Below are 24,868 nucleotides of genomic sequence, written 5' to 3'. Positions count from 1 at the left end.
GCGCGCGCGCGTGCGTGCGTGCGTGCGTGCGTGCATGCGTGCGTGCGTGCGTGCGTGCGTGCGTGCGTGCGTGCGTGCGTGTTTGTGGCGCTGCTCAACAGTGCCACTTTAGGTCACCCAGCGGTATTGCAGCTGTTTCGTGCTCAGACAGACATACTGTAGGGACATACACACTCATAGGAGCGGTTGGCGATCCTACTACTAGGTTACAATTTGCCACGATGTAGCACTGTGTCAGACTGAGGAAAAGACAGGAAGCAGAGCTGGAGGTAGCAGAGACTAAAATGTTGAGGTTCTCTCTGGGAGTAACAACTTACACGGATGGATAGGATCAGGAACGAGTACATCAGAGGGACAGCACATGTCAGATGTTTTGGAGATAAAGCCAGAGAGGCCAGACTGAGAGGGTTTGGGCATGTATGTACAGAGGAGGGATAGTCAGTATCGGTAGAAGGAAGGATGTCGAGGTTGGAACTGCCTGCAGGCAGGAGGCCTAGAGGAAGACTGTTACAAATCATAAGTCTAGGGGTAAATGAGTGAGTAACATATGAAGGGGGAGCAGACACCAGGATCAAAATACGAGTATTTATTATAATAAGTATATATAATAAATCATAAAACGTATAATACAATAATGGCTCACCAAACAAAAGATACAATAAAGAGAACGACGCCTTTCCGAAGGGCGTTGCAGGACATCAAACAAACAAATAAACAATAAGGTAATTCAGTTGACAGTTAGCAGCGACAGAATAGTAATAGGTCCTAGCGACATTCCCCCCGAGCTGTCAGATACAGACTGGCTATATAGAGCACGGCGCATTCCTGGCCAAGGAGTGCGCGCGACCGGCAGCCAATCAGGGAGTCAGGCGTTGATCAGACGCCTGGCTAGAGCCGGCCCCTCGTTGGTGTAATACAAGGCAAAGCACAGCCAATCCAACCTGAAGTGGAACAGAACACATATATAATAGAAGGCGCTCTCTATTCCAATATATAGCAGATCTACAAGCTCATAGCGCGCCACCGAGTGGCGCGCTACGAGCTTGTAGGTCTGCTATATGGTTCATAACAAGTCTACTGGATGTATAGCTATATATATATATATATAATAAGAGATATCAAAGATAGGTCTAAACATATATATACAATATAACTATAACAATACCACCAGTTACCTCATATAGATATATACATAATATTAACCAATAAATATATATATCTATACTACATCATAACAAAACTAATCATAACAAATCATAACACACACGTGACCGCAGTCCACGTGACAAAGACCAAAGAGGAGATTTATGGATGTAGTGAAAGAGGACATGAAGTTAGTTGGTGTGAGAGAAGAGGAGGACAGGGTGAGATGGAGGCAGATGATTCACTGTGGCGACCTGAAGGGAAAAGCCAAATGTAATTTGGCATTTAATTTAATTTATGAAAACACATGAAATATGGAGATGCAAGGTTTCATCATTGGCCTGTAATAAGGGAGTCTTCTGCTCCATCCCTGTGGCAGTGTGGGGGCTCCACCACTGGGGGCAGTGTGGAGGCAGTGCAGTTTACCAATCAGCAGTGGTGGAAGAACTTAAGTACTTTTTTTTTAACTTAAGTATCAATACTACATGTAGAAATACTCTGTTACAAGTAAAAGTCCGGAATTCAAATTTTACTTAGGTAAAAGTACAAAAGTATTGGTGTCAAAATGTACCTAAAAGTACCAAAAGTGGGAAGTACTAATTATGAAGAATGTCCCATTTCACAAGTTTTCAAAAGCTCTTTTGAAAATAGCAGATTTACAAGCTCACAATCATCCATCAATGCATTGTGGGCTTGTAGATCACAATGCATCTAGATCTAAATGTAATATAGGGCAATATAAGTGGTTAATGTAGGTTTTGTAATAATAATCAAAATCTACAAAGTAACTAATATTAAAGTTTTCAAATAATTGTATGGAGTAAAAGTATAATATTTGCCTCTTATCTGAGATGTACTGGAGTAGAAGTAAAAGTACTGAACATTGGAAATACTCCAGTAAAGTAAAAAATGCCTCGAAATTAACTTGAGTAAACGTAGTTACTTTTTACACCACTGATAATCAGACGGTGTTGCAATGTGTGGTCGAGCCTAAAGGAATGTGTCACTTGCCAGCACCTGCAGCGTGTACTGAACACGCACGCACGCACGCACGCACGCACGCACGCACGCACGCACGCACGCACGCACGCACGCACGCACTCACACAGCCATGCACAGTCTCCTTTTTCATCCTAGTCAAGTTGGAGCATGAAATGTTCCATGAGGTTCTTCAGTACTGTTTATATAGTATATGTACCATACACACCCTGCATGACGTATGAGTTAATGGAAAGTTCAACTTGCATGTGTGTGTGTGTGTGTGTGTGTGTGTGTGTGTGTGTGTGTGTGTGTGTGTGTGTGTGTGTGTGTGTGTGTGTGTGTGTGTGTGTGTGTGTGTGTGTGTGTGTGTATAAATCATTTATTTATTTCCTTTGCCAAACGTACATTTCTAAAGTGAATATATTGAAGACTGATGTCAAGAAGGGAACCGGTGCATTGCTACGGTACAAACAACATTGCCTGTGTCTGTGGACAAATACAAAATGAACGAGTTGGACAGTTATTTTGGTCAGCAGGGGTCAAGTGCCTTGCTTAGTGGCACATCATCATGTGGGAGTTTCATCTGGTCTCTCCTGGAAGCATTCTCCATTTGAGAATGTTTCTCATTATACAAAGTCCGTTGAGTTCTCCTTCTCCAGCAGCTGTTCACGCACAATTCTCACCAGAATTTATGTCCTAATTTGTTATCCTTTTGTACAACCACAGCTTATTTAATTCCATTTACAGTAGGTGTACTATACAGTAGGTATAGTGACTGTACATGTAGTTACCGTTACCCCAGCGACTACACATTGGCAACAGACGTAAAACCAGCAAATAATGATCTCACAGAAATGGCTTGTTGGATGAGTGGCAGTGCCAGTGTTTGCTTCTTGGGTGCGTGTGTGGACACGCCCGTGTTTGTGTTGCAACAACTACTAACTATAGAGGTGAAGTCTGAAAGCGGGGATCTTTCCACCTCTCTGTGTGGGATCTAAAAGTACGGGATCTCTGCTACGACGTGGTGTGGCGGAAAGTGTTCAACTAAAAAAAAGGTGAATATGTTTAACTTTCTTTTAGAGCCCTTTTAGATGTGATGATGTGTTTTAATCATCCTGTTAGACTAGGTTTATTGAGACGGCAGCAGATGGCAGTATTATTTTATGTGTGCATATACTGTTTGCGTGAATGTATATGTGATATAACCCTTCTGGTGTGGTGGTGTGACTATATTTTAGCGTGAGAGTCACCATATCAAGGAGAAAATAATGTCAAAACATTTAAGTGTTTATAGTGTTTATACAATTTTCTCCTCTTATACAAGGACTCGACACACTCTACTCTATACGCGTATGAACAGTGACCTGCTTAGAAAGACTATATTATAAACTTTATGTCCTGTTCTCCCGCTCTCCAGCCAAGATGCCAGAAACTGCTGAGGCTGTGTCAGCCACTCTCACTACTAACAGACATTGCACCGTTGAAATCACCAATGTCAGCAGTAGCTACTGCCTCATCAACCCCAAGTAAGTTGGAAACACTTAACTTATACGTACAGTACCACAATTACAAGTTGTAAACAAAACAAAAGTAAAAATGCTCAATCTGAGGAGCTGAAAACACAAACTGGACAGTCAAAAAAATATATGTACGCTGATTATTTTCATCAATCCAAAGAGGGTGGGATGGAATTAATTTGGGCGGGACTGGCTCGGGGGTAGAGCGGCGTTCGATCCCAGGCTCCTCCAGAGTTAGAGTTGAAGTGTCCTTGAGCAAGACTCTGAACCCCTAATTGCAGGCTGGTGACTTGCATGGTTCCCTTTGCCATCGGTGTATGAGTGCGTGCGTGCGTACGTGCGTGCGTGCGTGCGTGCGTGCGTGCGTGCGTGCGTGCGTGCGTGCGTGCGTGCGTGCGTGCGTGCACAATCTATTTAAAGCGCCTTGGATAAAGGCACTATATAAATGCACCATTTCATTTATGAGGCAGTCAAAATAGAGAAAATGTCACTGCTCGCCCAGTATCAGACTTAGCAGAGACGCTGTAGCTAGAACAGATCAAACTGAATGAAAAGTGCAGCCGCACGCTCAGATCTGTGCAAGGATCTCTATAATTTGTGAGCTTTTGGTCAGAGGCCTTCTTCAAAGCCTCGATGAAGGTCTCTGACTGAAAGGTTGAAGACTCTGTGTGCAGATGGCCTTTTCATTTAACTTTAAGGAGATAAAAAGGAGCCGTGGTTAATTATTGGTACTCATCCCTAAGAGACTGTCCATCAGAAGAATCCGGCTGCTCCATGCGGGAGCAGCCGGGTGGGAACCATGAGGTTCCCGGTTCGACCCTGGGCTCCCCCGGAGTTAGTGTCCAAAGTGTCCTTGAGCAAGACTCTGAACTCTGACTCCCGATGTGCTGGTTGGTGCGTGGCATGGTTTCCTCCGCAATCGTTGTCTGAATGTATCTGTGAACGGGTGAATAGATGTATGTAAAGCGCCTTGGATAAAAGCGCTATAAAAATGTACCATTTACCATTGAAATGAATGCCTGCACCCATGATATTGTTCTGGTTAGCCTAGCAGGTTTATGTTTATTTTATTTTTTATTTTATTTACAATTCTACATGGGTGAATACTCTATACATACAGTACAGTATAAACCTCAAGTCATTGTTTTTATTGCAGTAACACCCAGTACTTCCAGAGTATACTGAATGTTTGTAGCAAACGAGATGAGTCTGATTTTAAACGGGCATAAATGCAGTTCCATAATTTACCAGTAAGAATGATAGTAAAAAATAGTAAAAGAAATAAATACACAACTTTAATTGCACTTTTTTTATGCATTGATCAAATCACTATCACTATTCATCACTATTCACTAACTGGTTTAACACTGGTTTAACTTTATTTGGTTCAGTTTAATTTTAAATTCAGATTTTGTTCTACTCAGAAGTTTGAAATGTGTAAACAAAGAAACAAGCAAGCCCATATTCACTCTAGACTATGTATTTATTTATTTTCTTTAGTCAGTGGCATCATGCTTCAAGTACATTTATCCATATCTGGCAGCCTGGCAGGGTATAGCCCATCTCTTGGACGGGTGTTTTTTTTCTCCATATGTGTGAGAACATCCAGCTATCCATCATGGAGTGACAGACGCCGCCTCATTGCACATTGCATGCAGGTTCACTCGCTGTTGCTTACAAGTCCATAGCAGTACTTGCCCAGTCACACTCCATCCATCAGCGTAAGCTGTTTCACCCTGGAAAACCCTCCAACGCTCAGAAAGTGCAGTTAAACTCTCTAGAAAAGTTACAAAGCGTGGCATCCTTCTGTTACAAATGTTTGTTTTTTTCTAAAACAGAACATTAGAAAAACGTTGTTTCGTTTTCCAAGAGATACCACAGGGAGAGTCCACAGGGAGAGTCCACAGGGGGAGTCCACAGGGAGAGTCCACAGGGAGAGTCCACGGGGAGAGTCCACAGGGGGAGTCCACAGGGAGAGTCCACAGGGAGAGTCCACAGGGAGAGTCTACAGGGAGAGTCTACAGGGAGAGTCCACGGGGAGAGTCCACAGGGAGAGTCCACAGGGAGAGTCTACAGGGAGAGTCCACAGGGAGAGTCCACAGGGAGAGTCCACAGGGAGAGTCTACAGGGAGAGTCCACGGGGAGAGTCCACAGGGAGAGTCCACAGGGGGAGTCCATGGGGAGAGTCCACAGGGAGAGTCTACAGGGAGTCTACAGGGAGAGTCCACAGGGAGAGATACCACAGGGAGAGTCCACAGGGGGAGTCCACGGGGAGAGTCCACGGGGAGAGTCCACAGGGAGAGTCCACAGGGAGAGTCCACAGGGAGAGGTCCACAGGGAGAGTCCACAGGGAGAGTCCACAGGGAGAGTCCACGGGGAGAGTCCACAGGGAGAGTCCACAGGGAGAGTCCACGGGGAGAGTCCACGGGGAGAGTCCACAGGGAGAGTCCACGGGGAGAGTCCACGGGGAGAGTCCACAGGGAGAGTCCACGGGGAGAGTCCAGTCCATGGGGAGAGTCCATGGGGAGAGGTCCACGGGGAGAGTCCACGGGGAGAGTCCACGGGGAGAGTCCACAGGGAGAGTCTACAGGGAGAGTCCACAGGGAGAGTCCACGGGGAGAGTCCACAGGGAGAGTCCACGGGGAGAGTCCACAGGGAGAGTCCACGGGGAGAGTCCACGGGGAGAGTCCACAGGGAGAGTCCACGGGGAGAGTCCACAGGGAGAGTCCACGGGGAGAGTCCACAGGGAGAGTCCACAGGGGGAGTCCACGGGGAGAGTCCACGGGGAGAGTCCACGGGGAGAGTCCACAGGGAGAGTCCACAGGGAGAGTCCACGGGGAGAGTCCACGGGGAGAGTCCACGGGGAGCAGGTTGAGACTGAACGTAGTTCAGGTGCAGAGTGGTCAAGCAGTGGGTTTCAAAGAGGGGCCACCAATTGGAAAACGAGAGAAAAATAATAATAATAAATGATATCCAAGACTTAATTCAATGTGATGCGTTGTGAGCTTGTAGATCTGCTCTTTTTGCCATAATTGTATTTATTTTTAACGGCTATACAGATGTGCCGTTTGAGAACATCACATGTCCTACCATTGGCAGTTCAGTAGATTGTCAGAAACAGAACAGTTCAGTAGATCGTCAGTGCATTGTCAGAAACAGAACAGTTCAGTAGATTGTCAGTGCATTGTCAGTAACAGAACAGTTCAGTAGATTGTCAGTGCATTGTCAGAAACAGAACGTCAGTGATAAATGGGAGCATTTGCCAACGTGTGATATGTTCATTCTATTCAGATTCCCTGCATAGATCATATAGTTGCTCTGCTGGACACTTCTTCTCAGTAGCAAAGCAGTAGAATTAGCATTATAGGCTAATCAGTGAATAAAACCTGCAGGGAAGACATGTATTTTCAGAACATCTTCAGTGAAAAGATCAGGAACGCATGAAGAGTTGGAATGGCACTTTCTGGGGGTCCCTGGCATGGAAAGGTTTTGGAAACACTGTGGTAAAACATTCTCTCTCTCTCTCTCTCTGTGCCTTCTTCTAGGGTGTACATGAGCAGTGGTTTCAACTACCACGCGCCCCAGCCCACCGTGCGTCCGACCCGCACCGAGGTGTGCTCCTTCACCAAGGACAACAACACGGCGTCGGGCGCCGTGGGCCTGCTGACCTACGACCTCTTCCACATGCAGAGCAGGACGTGCGCCCAGCGCGTCGCCGTCATGTTCTCCGTGCCCTTCGACCGCAACCTCTACTCCAACCGCCTGGCCGTGGGCGCCTTCGAGACGTCCCGCGACTGCGACAAGACGCTCTACGAGCAGATGTACGACGGGACGGAGGACCTCAGCAAGTTCGTCCGAGTGGATAAGGCCAACGGCAGCGGGCTGGAGTACAGGGGGGCCACGCCTTTTGACCTGAGGGCCACCATGTCCAGTATAGGAAAGGCCATTGTTAAGGTGGAGCTCTATGATAAAATGGGGCGATAGTGTCGCAGCGCAGTGGTCCTCAAACTTTAAAATGTCACACTCTCCCCTTGACTCTGACAGTGTGGAAATGGAACAGGGTCCATTTAGTTCTATTTGTACACTGTCAGAGTTACAGACTTTAGACGGGTGCATGTGCTAAGTACTAAGAGTCCGACAGGCATTAGTCCGACACCCAACCACATACCCTAACCCTAACCTCACAGGGAAGCCACGAGTGAGTTTTAACCGGCCACGCATGTGTCGGACTGTTGCACGTCGGACCAATGTCTGCGCCCCAATTTAGACCCCCTAAAGGAACCTAGAGATTCCCTGGAATCCACTTTGAGAACCACTGTAGTAGCGGAATCTACTGTAGCATGATACCGTTTGTTAAAGGATTTCTTAAAACATTATTGTGTAATGTCGGCTGAAACATCACAACCCGTCCATTAGTTTGTCTATTGCTCTTTGACCTCTGCATAAAATACATTGCATTCAGTTTGTAATAATAAATCAATCCTCGTGTTACTCTGTATGAGAGTTCGTGGTTTTCTTTTCCCCAACTTATGCACATAATTTTATTCAATTTAATAATACATTATAGTTACTAGTTACTTTGTAAATTTTGATTATTACAAAACATACATTAACCACTTCAGTCCTAAATACATTTTGTGACCCGTTGTGAGCTTGTAGATGTGCTATTTTCAAAAGCATTGTATACATTTTTGCATAGTGAGTACTTTTTACTTTTGGTGCATTTTGAATTTTTTATACCAATACTTTTGCACTTTTACTTAAAAGTACATTTTACTTGTACGTTGCAGTATTGAGACTTTTACTTAAGAAATATATATCCTTGTTTGTCACCTCCCTCTGCCATGACTTTTTCCCATCTTGGATCTTGTAGGAAGACCTAAATTAACTTCCCATTTTAAGCAGCAGTGTTTATTAAACACCACAACGCTCGGGGACCCCCAGCATATAGAACTATCGCACTTTATTGGGGCATGAATGTCTAATGAGGTTTGCTCGTCGTGGGGCATCGGTTTGATTTGTATATTGTTCATTGTCAATCAAATGTACCATTATTTTCTCTATTTCTTTCTACTCTAAACTCATTATTGCATGGTATTTAGTGTTGTAATTGAAGAGTCACCCTCACTAATGAGGCATTGAGAGTCAGCCACAATTCTCTAATTGTTCACAACTGCTTTGAAATAATCTCTCATTAGCATCTGACTCACCTCATATCCATAACGTAACTATCACAACACATTGAGACGTCTCCGTGACTTATTTCAGGAGGGAGACAATTAACCGAGACATCTTGAAAGATGATTTGTAAGGCATGAAAAAACCCATGGCCTATGAAGAAGAGTGCATATTACCGTGATCCGTGCACGGCATAGAGATAATTATTATAAGGAGCAATGCTATGTATTCCCTTTTCTACGAATGCAACTTTAAAGGACCACTTCACCACTTTTCACCCTATCTTCATATAATAGGTCCTCACTAATAATCTTGAAAAAATGGCGCAATTTTTTTCTACTCTGTCTGTGTCTCATAGGAGGGCTGTGGGCAGTTCAGAAACCGTCTTCCAGTGACATCATCGATGGGGAATACAAGCTAATAGAAACTGCAGGCTTTCTAGTCCTGAAAAGTTGCAATGCAAAAATGGAAGCCATCGTTCTCACGATAATGAAAATCTAAACATTTTTGTAAAAAAATCTTGTTTAAAAAAGAATCTGCCTAATGATGATGTCACTGGAAGACTGTTTCTGAACTGTCCACAGCCCTCCTATGAGACACAGACTGAGTAGAAAAAAATCGTGCCATTTTATCATGATTATTAGTGAGGACCTATTATATGAAGATAGGTTGAAAAGTGGTGAAGTGGTCCTTTAAGCGTTGCACGGTTGTGAAGCTTTTTCAAGCTAAGCTCAGTGAACACAATGAACACATTTCTGTTGTGCAGAAGAATCGTACACGGGCAGCAGTCTTTCCAAGATGTTTGCCGAAGAAGTTGCAGCGGATATACTCAACAAAATACATTTTACCATTGAGATCTACTGTAGCTTCATGTTTGTTTGCTCACGCTCCACAAACGTACTCATAACAAGTCAAATCTGTAGTGTTAATTTATCCATGTGAAATGACACTCCCAGAGTTAAATTTACCACATGAACCCTATAGAGTCCCTATTCTGGGCATGTCCTAATTAATACATTACTTCTCGCAGCTTGCTGCGTTCTTCATCGACGCACAAGCCAAGTGATCCACCGCTAAAAGAGTTGTACACTTTGTGTTTTTCACCCTGTCGCTCTGAGCATTCTGGTCAAGTACAACCAGATTCTAAGAATTGAAGAGAAGCTTGGAGACGAGGCTCGTTTTGCTGGGAAGAGTTTCAGAAAACCCATTGAGCGGCTGTGGCTCAGGAGGTAGAGCAGGTCGTCCAATGATCCCTGGGTCGGCGGTTCGAATCCCGATCCTTGGGCAAGACACTGAACCCTACATTGCCTCCAATGAGTTGGTCGGTGTGAGCTTGCCACCATTGGTGTGTGAAGTGAGGACGCTGGCGTCGACTGTTCGCCGCTTCACCTCCCAATGTATGAATAAATGAACCATTGTAAAGCGCTTTGAGCACTTGGAAAAGCGCTATATGAATGCAATTCATTTCATTATTATATAGTGAATTATTATTCGAAATATAGGAAACATCTGACAAAAATAGGTGAACATTGGTCAAAACTAGAAGGTTGCGATGGGTTGTGAGCTTGTGGAGCTGCTGCATTCTCTATTCTGCATATAGTTGTTATACGTATTGTCATTGTGGTGGAAAGTACATATTTACTTAAGTACTGCTGTACTTAACTATAATGTTGAGCTATTTGTACTTTACTTGAGTACTGTTTGTCCAATGTCCAATACTTTGACCTCTACTCCACTACATCTCAGAGGCAAATGTACTTTCACTCCACTACAATTATTTGAAAATTTTAGCCTACTAGTTACTTTATAGATTTAGATTATTATTACAAAACATACATTTCAAAACAAACACTTCAGCCCTATATACATTTCAGCCATTTGAAAATAGCCACAATGCATTGCGATGCCACACATTGTGACCTTGTAGATCTGCTATTTTCAACAGATATTTAGACATATGAAAACTTGAAATGGGACATTATGCACAATGAGTTTACTTTAACTTTTGGTACTTTAAGTACATTTTAAGCCAATACTTCCTGAGTATCCTGAGTATTGTAGAGAGTAGAGAGTATTTCTACACTGCAGTATTGATATACCTTTACTTATAAGTAAAACCTTTGAGTACTTTTTCCCTACCACTGGCCTCGAGCTGTGACGAGTGTCTGTATGAGATGTACTAAGAGAAGCTAATGGTTCTGGAATCAATTGCGTAGGGAACTACTTAGACATCAAGGCCTACCACGTCTCCCGTGGGCAGAGCCAGCATGAAGGTGCGTTGAGGTGTGGGATATAAGCCCATAGTCCAGCTGACGTGGTATTCCCCCCTCACTAAATCTGCTTAACCGTTTGACCGCTACCATTATTCAATCCCTCCGCCGCGTCCTGCCAGGGTTTTATCGCGCGTGACACTTACTTTGAAGAGCCAAATATCCGTAGTCGCATTTTACTATGAAACCATTCCGTGTGTGTTGACGAAGCTGGTGCTTGTTCTCTCGGTCGGTGGTGGAAAAAGTGGACCGCGAGTATCACAGCGCCTGCTACAGGCCGTTGAAAACGCTTGTCTGGGACAAAGCGACCCCTGCAATGTCGCTTCTGGAGATACATCCGTCTGAAAACAGATCGTATTAAAACATACATTAAATAATACATCGCTGTTAAACCGGCTTTTCCGGGTGTGGCACCGTACGCTATTCTACGTGTCTATGTTCCTGGCAGGCCTCGTGTTAAGATCACCGATTAGTTCGTTTATAAATCCAGCCTTTTTTTAAAAAGCCCCTGTCTGCTTCAATAGCATCCAGCTTTAAACTGGCACCTTTAGAAATTGAAATCAAAGGACGGCTTACCAGTGGACGAGTCGAGGGTGCATAGCTTAATGAAACGCACAAGGGCTCATCTGTATTTGCCTTGACATCGCAGGCTGAGAAATAATATAAGCCTCCCTGTTGAAGCTATTTGCGTTTGTCTGTTGATTGAGTCTGGAATGGCAAACAAAGTCCTTAAAGATAAATAATATCGACTGCTTTGAATTAGAATACAGAAGATATTTCTATGTATGGCATACTGTGGTACAGAGGTTGCTCAGTTTGCATGTCCCACTGCTTCAAACGCATCACTTTGAACAGGGAGGAGTGGTATATACCATACTTCTCATGGAAGGTTCAGGTCCAAATCTTTCTGCTATAGACCAACATTAAAACTGCACATAACATACATGTAACTTCTGAAAGAATATATGTTCAATTTTCAAAGATTTGTGCCGCATTTTCACGATTTTTCAAAAATAGCAGACCTACAAGCTCGTAGCGCGCCACTCGGTGGCGCGCTATGAGCTTGTAGATCTGCTATTTTTCAATAGCTAAAGTATAACGTAATGCTTAAAACTGTAAAACACCAAAAGGGGTTCCAGCCCAAAATGGGTTAAAGGGATAGTTTATTTATTGACATTTATTGAACTTAAGTTGTATGAAATACTTAATAAATACCATTAATACAGTGGTTGCAACTGTATTAATTGATTGCCCGAGTCCCGTGGTGGGAGTTCTGCTCTGGTTTTGGTGAATATTAAGTAGTTCCGGTCATTTTGCGGGAGGCACGCATTTAAAGTAAATTAATCCACAAAACTAGCGTCAATTGTATTGTTGACCTATTTCTAAAATATTAGCGCAACTTTCGTTCAATTTTGAACAGATTTTTTGGGCGTAGTGATATGGACACAAAAAACATAGTTCAGTGTGATAGAGGGGTCAAAAATGAACGAAAGTTGCACTATATGGTAGAAATTGGTCAACAATACAAGTGACACTCATTTTGTGTATTAATTTACTTTTAATGCGTGGCCCCCTGTGCCCCCCACAAAATGACCGGAACTACTTAGTATTTCACCAAAACCAGAGCAGAACTCCTACCACGGGACTCGGGCAAGTATTTCATACAGCTTAAGTTAAACAATTCTGAACTATCCCTTTAAGTTAAAAAATACTTTTATTTTTATTGTTTTTACCATTGAGCTAATAGAGCCTGCATTCCCACTATAAAATGTAACCTGATAAATGGATATTCTTTCCATGAGTCCTTTGTAAAGGAGCACACCTCGGTGCGGGTCGGACGCACGGTGGGCTGGGACGCGTGGTAGTTGAAACCACCGTTTATGTACACCAAGGTTCCCCAATAGGCGGCCCGTGAGGCGTCCCCTTGTGGCCCTTGGAAGACTTTTGTTTATTTTTAGGGCTAATGAAAGTTACAGGTGTGGTGTGTGCGATATGAAGTGTCAGATTACCATAATGACAGTAATCCTTAATAATATTCAAGGTATTTTGGCACTCAAGTGTACAAATGGAGAGTGTACAAAAGTTATAATAAATTGAGGTCCCAGATATCAATGGCATTAAATGGGGTTCAGTAGCCTCTGCATGTCAAACTGGGCATCTTTCAAATTAAAATGATGAGAATCACTGCTAGAACCCTGCCATATCTTTCCAAATGGGGTCTTGCCCTGAAAATGAATTAATTTGACACTCTCAAGAGTTAAAGATCTATAAGGGTCCATTTGGTTACCAACTCTCCATCATTTAGCTGGGGACCACCTGCAACCCCCTCAAGGACCACTGGTGAAAAATATGGCCCTTGATGAAAATGTATTGGGGAACCCTGATGTACACCCTAAGGCTGAGCTCACACCTTTAATGCACTGCATTGCTGTTGTGAGTGTCATGGCCGCCCCCAATGCATTTCCAATGGAGGTCACATGGTCTGTTGTATGGCTTTCAGCTGTGTTTCGACTGCGCCCCTCCCCCTCACACAACACAATGTTGTGTCAAACCATGTGACCTCCATTGGAAATGCATTGGGGCGGCCATGACACTACACAACAACAGCAATGCAGTGCATTAAAGGTGTGAGCTCAGCCTAAGGCCTCACTCAGACCTTTACAGCGTTGTGAGTGTCATGGCCGCCCCAATGCATTTCCAATGGAGGTCACATGGTCTGTTGTATGGCTTTCAGCTGTGTTTCGACTGCCCCCTCCCCCTCACACAACACAAATGTTGTGTCAAACCATGTGACCTCCATTGGAAATGCATTGGGGCGGCCATGACACTACACAACATTCATCCAACAAGCATACAGCAATGCAGTAAAGGTCTGGGCTCAGCCTAAATAAGAAGGCAGAGAGAGAGACAATGTTTTACCACAGTGTTTTCCATGCATGTTTATAATGCCTCATAGACATGAGATGCATAGCAAGTGCCATTTGTTCAACATTGTATTCCGCTGGGCCTTTTGAAGTGAAGTGTTTGCCCTGCTGGCTCCTACATAATATTTCATCTCTACGCCTAACGGGATAAATGTGCATCTTTCCGTCAGCGACACTTAACAATAACACATGCATTGTGTATTGAGCAAACAACTGAGACAGCCATGTACTGTAGGTGGTGGTTGTTAGTGTAATTTAACCTTGTAAGTCCAGGTTCATATCTGACAGTATAAATTATAGACCAAATCAATAACCCAGAGGAAACCTCTTGTTAAAATATTATTTGGGTTTATTCCAGAGATGAGGTCTTACAAGCGTTGGAAAGGCATAGCTCCAGATATGTTCCCCTGACGTGTTAAACATTGATACAGTGTTATATACTGTACATATTATGGGATGTTAGGTCTGTTTGCGTCAAGCGTCATCACGTCAACCATCATGACTTGCGTAGTTCCCTGGGCAACTAGGGTTGTTGACATTTTAAGCAGGCAACTCTAAAGGCATATACGGTAAAGTTATTCCAAGGTTAACAGCCCAACAGATGAAAAACACAATCAACGCAGTCTGTGAACTGCAAGTACTTTAACTAGGGCTGTGAATCTTTGGGTGTCCTTCGATTCGATTCCGATTCTTGGGGTCACGATTCGATTCAGAAGCTTTTTTTTTCCAGATTCAAAACGATTCTCTATTCAAAATGATTCTCGATAAAATACATATAGGATTTCATCACAATCTACTCCAGCCAACTGAAGTGACTATACTACAGTAACTTGAAAATTATGTTTACTGTGATTAGGGTAAGCTTACATTTCATATCGATTTTTGGAAGTTATGAATCAATTTTGAATCGTTCATACCGGGAATCGCGATTCTAATTCGAATCGTTTTTTTTTTACACCCCTAACTTTAACCATATACACATGAAAAATGGATAGAGGAAGAGGACATGCTAAAATTGCCTAGGATGTCATAACTAAATTATCCATAACTAATCAATATATTGATTGGATCACAGATCTATCAGATCAAGGAACTCGCCAAGTCAAACATGGACGAGATCCTGCCTGCCAAACAGCAGCTGATTTGGATGGCGTGGTGGAATTCCTGGCCGAGGAGACTTGTAGTTTATCTGGGAGCCGCAAAGGAAGGAGCAAAATAGCAACCTTTGACAGTTCACAAAATGGGTGTGTAATGGCGAGGCTGGCAGCCAGCGGCACATGCTGTGTCTTGTGCAACAACTCCCCTTACGCTGCCAGGAAATCCCAGTGGGACCTACCTTACCTTTTCATTCGCTGGGGCAGCTTTCCACAGCAGTATACAGCATGTGGGAATCTTGGATGGCGTTCAAGTTCTTCTTAAGCGACACAGCAGATTTTGACAGAACGTCAACCCGACGTTGCAGAATCAGGGTCCAGCAGAGAGAAGCCAGTTCTACCGATTAGGACGTTATCGGTTCATGTTCTAATTATACTGCTCAGTAAGTAAGACATTCATGGTAGTTGTGTCTATATTATAAACCAGAGCTCAATCAGTGAGAGAAACAGAGAGAAGGAGAGTTATGGGTCAGACTAGAGCTCGATCAGTGAAGGAGAGAGAGGAGTCCGGGGTGTAGTAAGGAGTGAGAGGGAGAGAGGAAGGGAGAGAGAGAGGTAAAGTGAGAGCCTATTTCACGCCGAAACCTGAACATTTTTTGACTTGGAAAGTTTATTATGTCTTCAAAATGCATAAACAGTGTAAGGGCCCCAGACGGAGATCTCCGTCCTGTTAATTAGTATGCCCTGATGCCCAAGATGGAGATTGATTAACAAGACGGAGATTAATGATATCAAACGTTAATAACTCGACCTAAATCATCCCGTCTAATTCTAAGAAAAGATTTTGTGTTAGACCGCCCCCCGCTGTCCAGTCGCTAGTCGCGTTAGATTTAATCATACCTCCCATTGTTGTCGATCGCCGTTAGAGTGTTTTGGCTACATTTTGCTGCTACATCCACATCCGGGATAACATCCGGTCCGTCGGTAAAAGTGCTCCGCTGCTATAAATCGCTGGGCACATTTATTTAATGGATTAAATAACCCTGGGCAATTAAGGTGTTAAATAGGGTAGGAATTCATATACCTTTCGGTTTCTGTACCTCATAAAAATAATTTCACACACTTCTTTACACATGTGAACCTGCGATGTGAAGTTGAGTTGACGGTGCTAGTACTGTATGTAAGTGACACAGTGACAGGAGGCCTCATCTTTTCCTACAGGTCAATAACTCATTAGACTCTTCTTAACGCGTCATTTTGCCATCTCTCTGGCAGAAATGTCAATGTTGATGTTGTCACATCGTCAAAACCTCCTCTCTGTCTTACCCAAATGATAGGTCTATATACAGCAACATCTGCACGGAGGCTTTCATTAACCTCCGGAAAACAAAGCCGCCACTGAGGCATAGCTCCCGTAATTTATACATTCCAGGAAGACATTATTGAGTTCCTAACCACCATTCTATCTACAATCTGAATCCTGCCGTTTCCCTGCTAGGTTCATTATGCTTTTGCAGCATTAACTGGTTACTGGCATGCACAAAGAAGCCCTGATCAAAGGTTTTTGCTTGCCGCCACCATTACATTTGCATACAAGCCATACATAATATAGAGGGATAAACTAGGTCTGTTTAGCCTCAATCCCTGAAGTACTGTCGAGCATTGAAGGCCTATTGGAAGAGTGACATACGGTCCCAATAAACAGATGGGGACAGCATTCACTGCACTAAGCAGAAACTTTTGTTCCTCCTCGCTTTGAAATGGGGATAAATCCCTGCACATATCTCTCCGTTTTCCTCTCCTTCAAGCGGGTGTGTTCTCTACACCTGCGCACCCTTGACGTGTGCTTGCTTTCATGTATTGTGGTGTCATGTGTTTGCGTACAGTATTTCTGCCAGTGATCGGCATTAGCTCTGGCAAATATCTGAAGAAATGTAGGCCTATTTACTATGTATTTAGCAGGGTGTTTTTCTAAAATGCTTTTAACTTTTATGATTTATAAAAAAAAATCTATTCTCCATTAGATCAGAGCTCTGATATGAAACTGGTTTTGGCCAGTTATGGTGAGGAAAGTCTGAGGGAGAGTGTGGGTGTGTCATTGAGAATACCAAATTAGCAACATTTATGAATACATTTCAATATATCCAACAATAATCCAACAGGAAAGACGTATGAGTTCCAGTTACATTTCTACGCCTTATAAGAAATCTCCAAACTGCCCTGGATTATAGTGTTGTTGTTTTTTTACAAATCATCTACATTCGGTTTTGAACTAAGAAATACAAAACAAGATTACAAGTAAATTGTAATTGTGTTCAATAGTTTACTCACTGGTCACTGGTATTTTGTGTCTTGATCGTTTGTTACCGTTATTTAAGTTTTGTTTGGGGCTTTTCTGAACCTTTACTTCATACTGTAGAATAGATACATTGTAGAGAGAGAACTTCAAACAACATTGTCAATCATTAATCATGGACAGTCACACAACAGTCACGGCAGAATGTATTTATTTTATTTGCTGTTATTTTGAGTTTTTTTGTGGGGCGGGGTGTGTAGTGTACTGTATGTGAATGATTGGTTTTCAGTGGTGGTGAAAGAGTGGATGGACGAGTCGGTGGGTCTATTCCTCTGCGACCACCTCTGCGACCACCTCCTCTGTGAAGACCTCTGTGATGACCTCGGCGACGCTGACCACTTCGCTGACCACTTCGCTGACCGCTTCCTCAATTACCTCCGCCACAGATTCGATCACCTCCGTCACCTGCGTCACTACCTCTGTCACGGTGGTTGTTGTGTGGCTGTGGCTGTGGACGCTGGCTTCTGCCACGACCTCTGGAACGACGGCTGCTACGACGGCCGCTACAACTGTGGAGATATAAGGAACCATTCAATACGTCGCTGTTTAAACTGCATGGACGACTTCATCACTTTTCAATCTATCTTCATATAATTGGTTACTCACTAATGTTCATGATAAAATAGCACCAACAAATCTACTGGGTCTCTGTCTCATAGGAATGCTGTGGGCAGTTCGGAAACCCGTCTTCCAGTGACATCATCGATGGGGGAATCCAAGCTAATAGAAACTGCAGGCTTTCTATTCGTTCTCACAATAATACAAATTCAATATTTTGTGAAAAGAATCTGCCTAACGATGATGTCACTGGAAGACCATACCATAGCCCTCCAATGAGACACAGACGGAGTAGGATTTTTTTTTACAAACATTAGTGAGGACCAATTATATGAAGATAGGTTGAAAAGTGGTGAAGTTGTCCAGCATATAAACTCAACAGTGGCATTCATGTTCAGAGGGCCTGCTACATTTCAAATAAAGCCTATAATAATAATAATAATAATAATAATAATAATAATAATAATAATAATAATAATAATAATAATAATAATAATAATAATAATAATAATAATAATAATAGCATTATTAAGAAAAGAATAAAAGGAAAAGTTTTTTCTCTGACCTGCAGCTACTTCAACCACAGGTGCACTCTTCATGACTGATTCCACCACAGTCACCTTGGTTACGGTTTTGCTACTGAGTCCGAGTCCTCCTCCGACTGCGAGTCCGAGTCCTCCTCCGACTGCAACGGCACCACTATGAGGAAGAGAGAGAGAGCACCACTATGAGGAAGAGAGAGAGAGAGAGCACTCAGGCACCACTATGAGGAAGAGAGAGAGAGAGAGAGAGAGAGAGAGAGAGCACCACTATGATGAAGAGAGAGAGAGAGAGAGAGAGAGAGAGCACTCAGGCACCACTATGAGGAAGAGAGAGAGAGAGAGCGAGAGAGAGAGAGAGAGAGCACCACTATGATGAAGAGAGAGAGAGAGCACTCAGCCAGTCAGCCTTGAAGTGAAACACAACACAACATACAACACAACATAACACAGCAGTACGTTCTCCAAGGCTGCCATCTGCAGGCTGCTTCCATGCAATTGCTCATACAGTAAATGCTAAACACTCACTTCATTTTATTAAATGGCTCTACATCAAATTAAAAGACGTATGTCTCAGTCATATAGTCACTAGAGCACTGGTTCGGTTCCAAAACATTTGGTCAGGACCCATTTGTGGGTCGTGGACACATTTTCATGGGTCCCTTGATGATTATTTTTTATTTATTTATTTTACTTTTTGCTTATTTATTTTTATTTCAAAACATTTTCAAAAAACATCCCCAAAAAAGTACAAAAATATGAAATAAAAACAAAATTCAACGATTATTTTCAGTGATTTCATGAAAAAATCTAAGAAATGCCATGAATCAGAAAACAAATGTTTAAGTAGTAGTGTAGTAGCACTATAGTGCGGGTCCCGGTCAAACGTCTAATCTCTCTTTTGGGTCACGGGCTAGGCCAAGAGGTTTGGGAAACGCTGGACTAGAGTTTGCCAGTTTCTCAGTCCAGTAGCCTGCGGTATTCGGTGGCCTACCCCATTTCTCAGTACAGTAGCCTGCAGTATTCGGTGGCCTACCTACCCTATTTCTCCGTCCAGTAGCCTGCAGTATTCGGTGGCCTACCCCATTTCTCAGTCCAGTAGCCTGCTGTATTCGGTGGCCTACCTACCCTATTTCTCCTTCCAGTAGCCTGCGGTACTCTCCGATCTCCATCTCCAGGCGGGTCTTGATGTCCAGCAGGGCCTGGTAGGCCTGGCCACTCTTCAGCGTGTCGGCCCTGATCTGTGTCAGCTGACCCTCCAGGCTCACCACGGTGGCCTGCAGCGACATCATCATGGCTCCGTAGCGGCCCTCCAACTCAGCCAGGCTCAGCTCCAGCGAGGATTTCTACAAACAAGGGCACATTCAACACAGACACACACCGTTTGAGCTGAGCTGAAGCCGTTTTGGTTGTCTTTTTCTCCATTCCCCACAGACACTGTTCCCACTGTAGACAGATGCAAAGGTTGAAGGTCACTTGAAGATGGAGTGCCGTGATTTTTGTATTTTTTTCCAGTTTTGCATGTGTTTATGAGGTGACAGTACTTCCTTAGACCCCTTGGTGTGGTTGTTATGTGCAATGATGACTTCCCTTTGTATTATGGGGTTTCTTCATGGAGACTGAAACCTTGACAGTCAAACGTGCCAATGAAAACAGTGATATAGTGAAAACATCACAATATCATCCCCTCCCCTAACCCCTCCCCCTTCATACAACAACAGCTGTGGGTGCGGCTTCAGTTCAGGTGGATCACCACCACCACCCACCAGGCAAACCAGGCATACTTAATGAACTGGTGGGCGTGTTCCTTTAAAACCTTTTCCAAGGTTTAAAAGGACAAATGGCATTAATAGACATTAATATTAATATTATATTTATATTATCATTAGTGTTTTGCCAATTATTGTTATATTATTGTTAAATATAGTTAAATTCACACCAGACTTCGTATCCAATGCCATGATGTAATAGGCATCCCTGCTACTCTGTGCTGTGGGGTGGGGTGGTTCTCTCACCATGCTCATGAGGGACTGTAGCTCCAACTGCAGGGTCATGAGTGTGGACTTGCTTTCCTTCACCTCCAGGCTGCTGGTCTGGATAATTTCTACGCTTTCAATCACCTCCTTCGTAACTGTTTCTGCCTGCATAAGAGAGCACAGTGCACGCACACACATCAGCATTGAGAGGCACAGTGCACACGCACACACACGCACGCACGCACACACACACACACGCACACACACACACACACACACACACACGCACACTCAGCATTCAGAGGCACCATGCACACACACAAATCAGCATTTCTCCACCTTTCACATATTTCTGATAATGGTGCCAAGATAACAATTCCCACACAGTGGGATTCGAAGTAGAGGAAAACAACAACAACAACAACAACAACAATAGAGAATCAACAATCAATTGTCAGTGTACTGGAAGTAGAGGGCTATGTAGTATTAAGTACTGTATTTAATGTACAATTTTGAGGTATTTGTACTTTACTTGAGTAACTCCAATATCCAATACTTTTACTTCTACTCCTCTACATCTCGGAGACAAATATTGTAATTGTACTCCACTACAATTATTTGAAGACTTTAGTTAACTAGTTACTTGTAGTAACTGTTATTGCCATGCTAGTGCAGTGTCTTGTAGTAACTGTTATTGCCATGCTAGTGCAGTGTCTTGTAGTAACTGTTATTGCCATGCTAGTGCAGTGTCTTGTAGTAACTAGTTAACTATTGCCATGCTAGTGCAGTGTCTTGTAGTAACTAGTTAACTATTGCCATGCTAGTGCAGTGTCTTGCCTTTGCCTTGAACCAGGCCTCGGCGTCTTTGTGGCTCTTGGCGATCACGGCCTCGTACTGCTCTCTGATGTCAGTCATGATGATGCTGAGGTCGGCCGCGGGAGCTGCTGCCACCTCCACGTTGACCGAGCCGCTCATATGTGCCGTTATGGACAGTTTCTCCTGTGGAATCAAACGCAGTAACGTCGGTAACACTGGCAGAGAGATGCATCTGCACCGGGTTAACATTCACAGCACTGTGGCATACCCAACGACGTTAACTGCCTATGTTGATGCATGTCAACGTCGAGGGGGGTCTATACAATCATCTTGGTGCAATATATTACACCGAAACAACAGTAGCTATTACAGGATCGACGGTGGTCCTACCTCCTCGTGATTCTTTGTCATGAACTCTTTCTCTTCCTTTAGCCCCTCCAGTGTCATTTCCAGGTCCGTTTTCAAGAGAGCCAGTTCTCCGAGCATCATCTTCAGGCCAGCAATGTCAGCGTCCACAGACATGCGAAGGCCGAGCTCACTCTCCCACCTCAAATGAGACAGTGTGAAATAAGTCAGGCTTTAGACGTACTATTATGTACAAAAAAAAGAAAAGAAAACGTGTAACGTACAGTAGGATAATTTATGTTCCATTTGCCCCAAATTAATGAGTTTGTGCCATTGATTTTTCTGGGATTATTCCGATTGCTCAAGCAAGCATCAAGTTTGAATGTCAAACGTACTTGATTCTGAAGTCATCTGCTGCCAGCTTGGTGTTATCCACCTCAAGGATCAGCTCTGCGATCACAACACCAGCAGCCATGATCTATCACACGCAAATAATGACTTGTGTCACTTTACATCCTCTGCATCAGTGGGCATAATCATCATGTAAGAACTTTCATCAAGGCTGTCAAAAGAGCGCATCGTGTTCATAACCTAGTAAATCAGTCAGAAAGCATACCCAATCTTGGATATTAAAGGCATATGTTTAAAGTAGGGCTGGGCAATATATGGATGCATATTGATATAATATCCATATTGTGGTATGAGATTAAAAAAGCATCTGGGATTTTGGATATCGTTATATTATGATGATATGGCATAAGTGTCATATTTTCCTGGTTTTAATTAAGCCCTTTAAAAAATCTGTACATTTTAAATAGCAAAAATAGCCAATCTACAAGACAATGTGTATTATCTTAAAACTATATTATCGTCACAATATTGATATATGGTCAAATACATTGTGATATTTCATTTTGTCCACAAAATCAAAAGCAACACCTAATATACTGTAACATTCACTACCGTGGTCCTCAAAGTGGTGTCCAGGGACCCCTATAGAGACCCTGATCCCTGACCCTGACCAGTCTATAACTCAGAATGTGTACTTTTGGTTCCATTTGTACACTCTTGAGTTACAGGGGTCCATGGCCTCTAATGCATACCAAACTGTGGGTCCTTGAAATGAAAACGTTTGAGGACCATTGAGTACAGTACGTTCCCTACATGTCATCCGTGCATGCATCTGTAGCCATCAGAACAAGGTTGACTTGAGCCTTACCTTGGCCCGGAGCTCATCAATGACAACCAGGTGGGCACTGAAATCCCGAGCCTCCACCACACGGCTGAGGCCCCAGCTCTTGATCTTCTCCTCCAGTTCGAAGTTGGCCTTCTCCAGGGCGGCCACCTTATCCAGGTACGTGGCCAGACGGTGGTTCAGGTTCTGCATCTCAATCTTCTCGCTGACCGCCACCACTGCGTCCGCGCCTCCACCTCCACCTCCTCCCAGGCCGAATCCACCTCCGCCTCCTCCCAGGCCGAATCCACCTCCACCTCCTCCCATGCCGAATCCACCTCCACCTCCGCCTCCTCCCAGGCCGAATCCACCTCCACCGCCGCCTCCTCCGAGGCCGAATCCACCTCCGAGCCCCGCGCCACCTCCACCTCCCATGCCGAATCCTCCACCAGATGCGGAGGAGGATGATATGCGGACCCCCATGCCCCCGGCACCTCCGTACACGCTGCCGGCCTTCCCGGACATCATGCCTACTCCCATGCCCAGGCGACCCCCGCCCATGGCGGCTCCAGCGCCCATTCCCACAGCCCCACGGCTGGAGAAGCTGCTGCGGCTGGAGGAGAAATTGTTGAAGGCAGAGCCCGTCATCACTGCGAAGAGATGAAGGTGTCTGGTGGTGTCCCTGTGTGTGCGAGGAGCTCAGATGGAGAGTAAAGGTATCCTCCCCTTGCTAGATGTATATATATGCCCGGCTCGGTGGGTGTGACAGGTATACCTTTTGAAGCCCAATGTGGAATGTGTGCTGACATGGAGTCCCTGAGGCGATTTGACTGATTTCACATTTTGTTCACTTCTCTGTTTGTGTCATTGTTGGAAATATATTTAAGATATAACCAATTTGTTGCATATAAAATGCAGAAGGGACAATTAATGATTCACTAATGATATAAAGGACTGTATAACTGAATTACTGAGCTGCACAGAGCTAAAACTATAAAAATACTCTTAAGAAAGTAATCAAAGAGTACCAATAAATACTCAGCACCACAACTCTAGGCAGAGAGCCTCTGACAATGGTAAAAAATGGTTACCAAACCTTTTAGATGACAAAGTTAACAATTAGCTTTAACAGGATTACTTTTAAGAGAAAGATCAACCTCCAAATGTTAATCTGAGCAGGAAATACTCTTTTAGAAAAATACCTTAAGTACCCAATAAAAAGATGAGACCACCAGGAAGAAGGATTGTCCAGTCAGAGCAGAATATGGTTTGGTCAATTCATTTTCAGATCAGAGAGACAGAACAGATACCCACATACAGCCAAATTACAAAATCTCTCACCCTGTGCCACCAAAATGCACAGGGTTGTCTCTCTCGGACACATCATGTCACAGGCATTAATACTGTAGATCACGTCAGTTGTTGATAAACGTTCATTGGCTGGTAAACAGTTCATTCCCGCAATATGCCACGCTGGCGCTGGTTGTCGAGTGCTCATTGGACCAGCACATGGATGATGAGACTGGTATCATGACAGCTTCCTTGGTTCCGTCCTTGAGGGCCATAAACCGGGAAAGCTCAGAGGCTGGCGTTGCTATGGCAACCTGAAGATAACATTCTTTCCCTGCTAGCTGTAAACTTTCGACAGAGAGAAATACTCCTATCTACTTTTCTCACTAGGCACCAAGGTCAAATACATGCAGTTCTCATATCAAAATAGACCTCTCAGTATGCGAGTTAACTTTGACTGGGGACAGACATTATGGAGACTGAATAAGGAGTCAACAAGATGTTAAATCTGAATGTGGCGTCAGGAAATCCATAATATAAATATGATAAAATAATATAAAGGATAAGATGAACAACCCGGAGTAAACAGCAGTAGGCTATGAGTAAACTGATGATAAAAGGGCAAGATGACAAAATATGACCTATAAGGAACACGGTCTGGGCCAAAGGGAACATTTAAACAATTCCATCCACCAAACTAACAGATC

The 24,868-nt window shown here is 43.7% G+C and overlaps 2 protein-coding genes across 3 annotated transcripts; one reads left to right on the top strand and one right to left on the bottom strand.

Annotated features, from left to right (window-relative positions):
- Positions 1-3,061: 3,061 nt before the first annotated feature.
- LOC306936878 (uncharacterized protein) lies at positions 3,062-7,689 on the top strand. Of its 2 annotated transcripts, none has more exons than XM_079520528.1 (3): positions 3,062-3,187; positions 3,547-3,650; positions 7,187-7,689. In XM_079520528.1, the coding sequence occupies exons 2-3, from the start codon at positions 3,547-3,549 to the stop codon at positions 7,623-7,625; spliced, it is 543 nt and encodes a 180-aa protein (XP_079376654.1). In that variant the 5' UTR covers positions 3,062-3,187; the 3' UTR covers positions 7,626-7,689. The 2 variants fall into 2 exon arrangements, with proteins under 2 accessions (XP_079376654.1, XP_079376653.1); XM_079520527.1 differs by having other exon boundaries at positions 3,066-3,178; positions 3,540-3,650.
- A 9,974-nt stretch (positions 7,690-17,663) lies between these two features.
- Positions 17,664-23,895, bottom strand: LOC306936554 (keratin, type I cytoskeletal 50 kDa-like). The gene is made up of 9 exons (XM_079520110.1): positions 23,189-23,895; positions 22,917-23,134; positions 22,093-22,175; positions 21,743-21,899; positions 21,374-21,535; positions 20,576-20,701; positions 19,689-19,906; positions 18,587-18,720; positions 17,664-17,972 (listed from the first exon to the last, which is right to left on the bottom strand). The coding sequence occupies exons 1-9, from the start codon at positions 23,517-23,519 to the stop codon at positions 17,728-17,730; spliced, it is 1,674 nt and encodes a 557-aa protein (XP_079376236.1). The 5' UTR covers positions 23,520-23,895; the 3' UTR covers positions 17,664-17,727.
- Positions 23,896-24,868: the final 973 nt, after the last annotated feature.

Source organism: Electrona antarctica, assembly GCF_951216825.1.
Source record: "Electrona antarctica genome assembly, chromosome: 14".
Classification (NCBI taxonomy): Eukaryota; Metazoa; Chordata; class Actinopteri; order Myctophiformes; family Myctophidae; genus Electrona; species Electrona antarctica.
Note: the sequence above shows the minus strand (reverse complement) of the source record. Positions and strands in the feature narration are given on the sequence as shown.